The sequence below is a fragment of the Chrysochloris asiatica genome, unplaced genomic scaffold (assembly GCF_000296735.1).
Source record: "Chrysochloris asiatica unplaced genomic scaffold, ChrAsi1.0 scaffold00288, whole genome shotgun sequence".
Lineage (NCBI taxonomy): Eukaryota > Metazoa > Chordata > Mammalia > Afrosoricida > Chrysochloridae > Chrysochloris > Chrysochloris asiatica.
The window spans coordinates 769,339-775,929 of record NW_006408806.1 but is presented as its reverse complement, the minus strand read 5'-3'; the positions used below and the strand labels follow the sequence as shown (position 1 = coordinate 775,929).

General features: G+C 37.2%; 1 protein-coding gene across 1 annotated transcript; it reads right to left on the bottom strand.

The window, feature by feature from the left end:
• Window positions 1-367: 367 nt before the first annotated feature.
• FABP2 (fatty acid binding protein 2, intestinal) lies at window positions 368-3,877 on the bottom strand. Its single transcript, XM_006874584.1, has 4 exons — window positions 3,811-3,877; window positions 2,769-2,941; window positions 1,115-1,222; window positions 368-418 (listed from the first exon to the last, which is right to left on the bottom strand). Exons 1-4 carry the CDS (start codon window positions 3,875-3,877, stop codon window positions 368-370), a joined length of 399 nt encoding a protein of 132 aa, XP_006874646.1.
• Between the last annotated feature and the right edge of the window lie 2,714 nt (window positions 3,878-6,591).

The window sequence follows — 6,591 nt, the reverse complement described above, 5'->3', positions numbered from 1 at the left end:
AGATATTACCAAGGGGCATATTCATTGACAGTGTAAGATTTTGAAGATTGCCCCATGCAGCTTACCAAATGTGAAAAAAGGCTACTTGTAAAGCAATTTGGGGGCAACATATTTTATTTTTTAGAAAATCACAATTTTTTTTGAACATCAATAACTGTACAGTTTATGGAATGCCAAAAAAAAAAATCCTAATATTTTACTTTTATTTTGGAAAATGGAAATGCAAATCATTAGCCAATGTTTATAAAGAACTAATCAGTCTGTAACCATGAACTTGATGGGGTGAGAAAAAAAGTTCTGGCACAATATACTTTTTTCATTCAATACATCTTGATGCATGTTGTAGGTTCAGCTTCAAGAACAATGCTCATTCCTTTTTAAAGATCCTCTTGGCTTCTACTCCTTCATATAAATAAGTCTGGAAGTATAAACAAACATTGTTGAATTTACCATGAAGATTTAAGGCAAAATTAAGAAAAATATTAGCTTTACTAGATCTTTCAAATTAGTTCACATTATATTTTTCTTGTACTTGGAAGTAGCATTTTATGTACGTATGTTGTCATTAAGTGCCATCAAGTTGGTTCTGGTTCTAACTCACAGCAACCCTTTATAGGGTTTCTGAGAAGCAGCTAGAGGTTTGAAGCATTGGTCTTGTAGTTAGTAGTCCGCGGCTTATCCTATAGCACCACACCAAGACTCATATATATATATTTGTTGTTGTTAAGTGCCAGCGAGTTAATTCTGACCCATAGTGATACTGTATAGGGTTTCCAAGGAGTAACTGGTGAGCTTGAACCGCTAAACTTGCAATTCAAACGACTTTGCAGTCTGGCACATTAACCCACAGCGCCACACCAGAAAACACACACACATATATGACACACCAATTTAGAAAGCATTTTGGCTTGTAGTCAATGACACTTTGTTAAAATAGACATTGGTATCTTGTATATATCTAAGCTCCCTTTAAAAGGCATCAGAAAATACACTTTTTAAATCAGTAAGATTTAGATAAAAGTTGTAACTGTGTATGTATTGAAGATATAATCTAGCAACCATAAAAAGAGAATTATTTTTGTTTGGGGAGAGTTATAATCTTTTTACAACTTACGTGGACCAGTTCACCACCAATGATTTCTCTGACAGTATTCAGCTCTTTCCCATTGTCTACTCGAGTGAATCTTCCAACCAGTTTGTTTCCCTCTATATTCCAGGTTCCCTGAACAAAAACAAGAGTCAACACAGGAGCCAAACACTGTTTGAGCTCTACAAATCCACTTCTTCATTTACTTTTCACAATAACCCTATGAAGGCAATTCTTATCTCCGTTTTGTAGGTGAGGAGACGGAGACACAGTTGTTTACTGTAGAGTCTGTGGTGGTAACTATTATGCTTACTTTCTTCGATAATTTCCATACACTGAATGAATGATAAGGCAGGGAAACACAGTCATCTCCTTTCTAATCCTTTTGTGTTAAGAACAATGCCCTGAATTTAGTCAAATTAGTTTCATGGAGAGGATAACAACTCTATGGTGGTTTTAATTCCTGTGGTTGTGGTGAAATGACCATCATTGATATAAAATATCCAGTAGTTATATTTTCATTGTAGATGTAGCATAAGTTAGCTAGAAATAAATTCTGAGGCTAAAGAAAACCAGTTGAAAACAATGGTTACCTAAAATTTTATATTTTAAACATTTAAAGATATATTCCCAATGGTCTGTAGTATAGCATTAGATCTTTCCATTTGGTTACTTATTAATCCACTATCTATTTATTCATTTCATTATTTTAATCTAACTATTAAATGCCTTGTTGTTGTTAAGTACCATAGAGTCAGTTCCAACTCATAGTGACCCTGCACAGGGTTTCCAAGGCTGCAAATCTTTATGGGAGCAGAAAGCCTCATCTTTCTCCTGCAGAACAGCTGGTAGTTTCGAACTGCTGACCTTGAGGTTAGCAGCCCAAACTATAACCACTACTAAATTCCTGATGCCTATCAAATACTATCACCTCTTACTCAATAATTTTAGATGTTAAGAAGAAAAGAAGTCAGATACTCTGAGTCTATCTAACAAGGAAAAAGTAAATAAAAACACATTTTAAAAATATCAAGATTATTTTCAGAGTACTGAAGTTTCCACTTGTTTGGGGAAGGTACAGTTAATTTAGGGATTGCAATCACATTGGAATAATTGTAAGTACAGGTTAAATACCTATTGGGTATGCATTTCTAAAGTAGATAACTGCCAAGAGATCATGGGAGATCAGTTTGTGAGAAGACCCTCATTTTTACTTGATAGATAAAGAGATAGATAGTATGTTGTTGTTGCTGTTGTTAGGAGCCATTGAATCAGTTCCAACTCTGACCCTATGGAGGGTTTCCAAGGTTATACATCTTTATGGGAGCAGAAAGCCTCATCTTTCTCTCGTGGAATAGCCAATGGATTTGAACTGCTGACCTTTCAGTTCACAGTCCAATGCTTATCCACCTGTCAGATACTAAGGTTGAAAGCACTGAGCTTTCATCATCATCCTAAGGATAGTTTTCTAATTCTTATAGACAATCCAAACTGTTCACAGGTATGCATGAAAAAGTCTAAATTTTCTTCTGATATGTGCAGTATGTAACATGAACAAACCCCACTGATTTCTTTATAAATGAAGATGAGCCATATTAATTAAACCATGCAATGTTATAAAACTGGAATTGCTGTAGTATTGTACAGTAAAAGGAAGAATATATTATGAAAAGTTTCTTACAGTGAGTTCAGTTCCATCTGCCATACAGTAATTAAAAGTGACACCAAGATCAAACACAATTTCAATGCTTCGAAAAGCACTTGTTTCTTTGATCGTGAATTTATTTCCTTCTTGTGTAATGATCACTTTCAAATTGTCATGTGCTGCAAGCTTCCTTTTCACAACATTAACACCTGCAAAGAGAAAGAGATGGAAGAAAATAAAGCTATAGAAAGTGTTTATTTTCCCAAGTTCAGTCCTTTTAAAATTTTTTTCTTCTGAGTATGGAGAGGAAAACTCAGTAGCATTCACATGGCTTCTGTAGAAAAAGTTAAAATTCAATTGCCTCAAGAGAATGGATTTAAGCTATTTTCCCTAAACTTAAAGGAGCCACAGAATTATAAAATCTTAAAGCTGGGTAATTTTATTAAAATAACTAGACATTGTATTTAGTGTTACACACTCAGTACCACCGAGTTGAATCTGACTTATAATGACACTATAGACCCAGTAGAAGTGCTCCTGGGTTTCTGAAGTTGTAAATCTTTACATAAGCAGATGGCCTCAGCTTTCTCTTGTCAAGTGACTGCTGGGTTCAAACAACAGACCTTTTGGTTAGCAACCAAAGGCTTAACCCACTGTGCCACCAATGTTATATTTCAGTGTTAAGTAAACCAAATTCCAGAAAGGTCAAATGAAGGATTAAAAAATACATTCATGTATTTATAAGGATAGATAACTTTAACCCTGAGTATACAGTATTCTATTTTAAATAACCCCTTTGCTTTCCATAATGGCTTTAAAATTTATGAACATTCGCACAAAGACTGAATAAAACAACCAAAAAAATATATATATTTTGCTTTTCAAGGGATAGCACTCAAAGAACAAACTATTTTTCCTAGTATAAGTGAGGATGTAGTTTTTTCTTTGAGCTATCACATCTTAGGATCTTACTGCCTCACCAGATGCCATTCTCCAAGTCCAGAGGTTTGGAGGGAATTAAAAAGAAAAATGTCCGTAATAAAGCAAAGAAGTAGTATCTAAAGAATGCAGTTCTTACCCAATTTTTCCATGAACTTGTCATAGTTTTCATTCCGGTCTACCTTCCAGGTACCATCAAATGCCATGATCTTCAGTTGAGTCAGCCTCTAGACAAGTAGAGATTCAGGACTGTGTTTAGCTGAGAATTTATTCTATTTCTTATCTTAGATCCAATTTCATACTGTGATGTGGAAGGTTAAAGTTCAAGAGATCACACTCTAATATCTAATTACTCTAGCTTCGCTTTTCACGAACTCCTTAGCTCCTCTCTTGAAATTCAACGGAGTTAAAACATAGTAAGTGCAGGGTGGAAGTGGGATAAGTGATATTAAACTGTGGGGGTTGCAATCAATGACATGAAACAAAATGAATTACTGAATGGAAAATTGATCTCACCCAAGTCATAATATTTTTAAATAAAAGGAAGTCCTTTACATTTAACAAAAAGTTAAAAAACAAAGAAAGAAGCAGATACCATAATAAGCATACCAACTAGGTCTTAAACTACAGTTTGCAAGCACATTTATTTCAAGAAATCATACGTAAGCTTTCTGAAGCTAGTTTTCTACTTACAAGTTCAAAGTGCACACTACATTGAAGGTAATGTAATTCAGAGCACATATCAAGTAACATCTGAAAAATTAAGTGTTTAATGGCTTACCCTTTCTTTTTTACAATAGCAATGACCTTGTAAAGTAAGACTTTATGACCAAACAGAGTTAAAAAGTTAAAGCTAATACGATTACAGAGACTGAAAGTTTATATTCTCACATGTCCTTTTATACCGTGTTTAGGGCTGTCCAGGGGTTGGAACAAATCTGATAGAAACTGGCACTGTGTCTGACACAGTAAGTACTCATTATTTTTTACTCTGATCTTGAATAGTGATAGATCACTGAGCAAACTGTCAAGAGGCAGAAATAAGGCTGGAAAACATGAAAGCTCCCATATGAGAAAGAATCCATTTTAAACATCTTCCATGTGCTGAGGAAGCAAAAGTCAGATGCCATTCCTTTGTTTTACTCTCACAGCCTTTCTACTTCAACCTTGAAAGTGTCAGAAGCCAACACTCAGTATGTATGTGGGCTGGGGTTATGGCTGCTGTTAAGTTGTGGTCTAGTCCACTCTGACTATGGTGACCCCAAGTGTTCAAAATAGAACTGCTCCTTAAGATTTTCAAAAGGAATTGGGTGGGTTCTGACAGCCAACTTTTGGACTAAAGTCAAATGCTTAACCATGTGCTCCATTTAAAAGAAATGGGAGTGGCTGAAAAGGTAAGAAGAGAAGACAACCATACCCTCCCCTTCCCCACTGTAAGCTTTCAGCCTGGAGCAGGCTGGAACTGGAAGAGGAAAAATGTTAACTGTGCATGAAGTGGAGAGTTTGACTATTATTTAGCTTCAACGTATTAAGTAAATTAAAAAGACTATTATTGTGACAGAACATGACAGAGAACTTCTTGTTAGTTAAGGGTCAGCAGAGAAGATATGAGAATCCTGGTGTGGCACTGGACTGTTGTTGTTGTTAAGTGCCGTTGAGTCGGTTCCGACCCATAGCGACCCTGTACAGGGTTTCCAAGGGTGTAAATCTTTACGGGAGTAGAAAGCCTCATCTTTCTCCCGCAGAGCAGCTGGTAGTTTCGAACCGCTGACCTTAAGGTTCGCAGCCCGATTCGTAACCACTACGCTACCAGAGCTCCCTCCAGTGGCACTGGACTACTAACCGAAAAATTGGCAGTTCAAGTCCACCAGCCACTCATTGGAAACACTATGCAGATGATACAATCTTGCTTGCTGAAAGTGAAGAGGACTTAAAACATTTACTGATGAAGCTCAAAGAGCACAGCCTTCAGTATGGATTACATCTCAATGTCAAGAAAACAAAAATGCTCACCACTGGACCAATAAACAACATTCTTATCAATGGAGAAAAGATTGAAGTTGTCAAGGACTTCATTCTTCTTGGATCAACTATCAACACTCGTGGAAGTAGCAGTCAAGAGATCAGACGACGTATTGCACTGGGCAAATCTGCTGCACAGGAACTTTTTAAAGTGTTGAAGAGCCGAGATGTCAGCTTGAGGACTAGGGTGCGCCTGACCCAGGCCATTGTGTTTTCAATAGCCTCATATGGATGCGAAAGCTGGACAGTGAATAAGGAGGATCATAGAAGAATTGATGCCTTTGAGTTGTGGTGTTGGAGGAGAATACTGAAAGTGCCATGGACTGCCAAAAGAACTAATAGATCTGTTTTGGAAGAAGTGCAGCCAGAGTGCTCCTTGGAGGCCAGGATGGCTAAGCTTCGTCTCTCCTACTTTGGACATATTGTCCGGAGGAAACAGTCGCTGGAGAAGGATGCCATGCTGGGTAGGGTGGAGGGTCAGAGAAGAAGAGGAAGACCCCCAATGAGATGGATCAGCCAGGTGGCATCATTGATGGACTCAAGTGTGGCAGTGGTAGTGAGGTTGGCCCAGGATGGAACATTGTTTCATTCTGCTGTGCATGGGGTCGCTATGAGTCGGTTCTGACTCGATGGCACCTGACAACAACAACAACAAATATTGTGAAGAATGGGCATTCCAGAACACTTAATTGTGCTCATGAGGAACATGTACATAGACCAAGAATAGAACAAGAGAACACTGAATGGTTTAAAATCAGGAGAGGTATGTGCCAAGGTTGCATCCTTTTGCCATACTTGTTCAATCTGTATGTTGAGCAAATAATCTGAGAAGCATATTATATGAAAAAAAAGCATGGCATCAGGATTGGAGAAACACCCATTAGTAACCTGCAATATG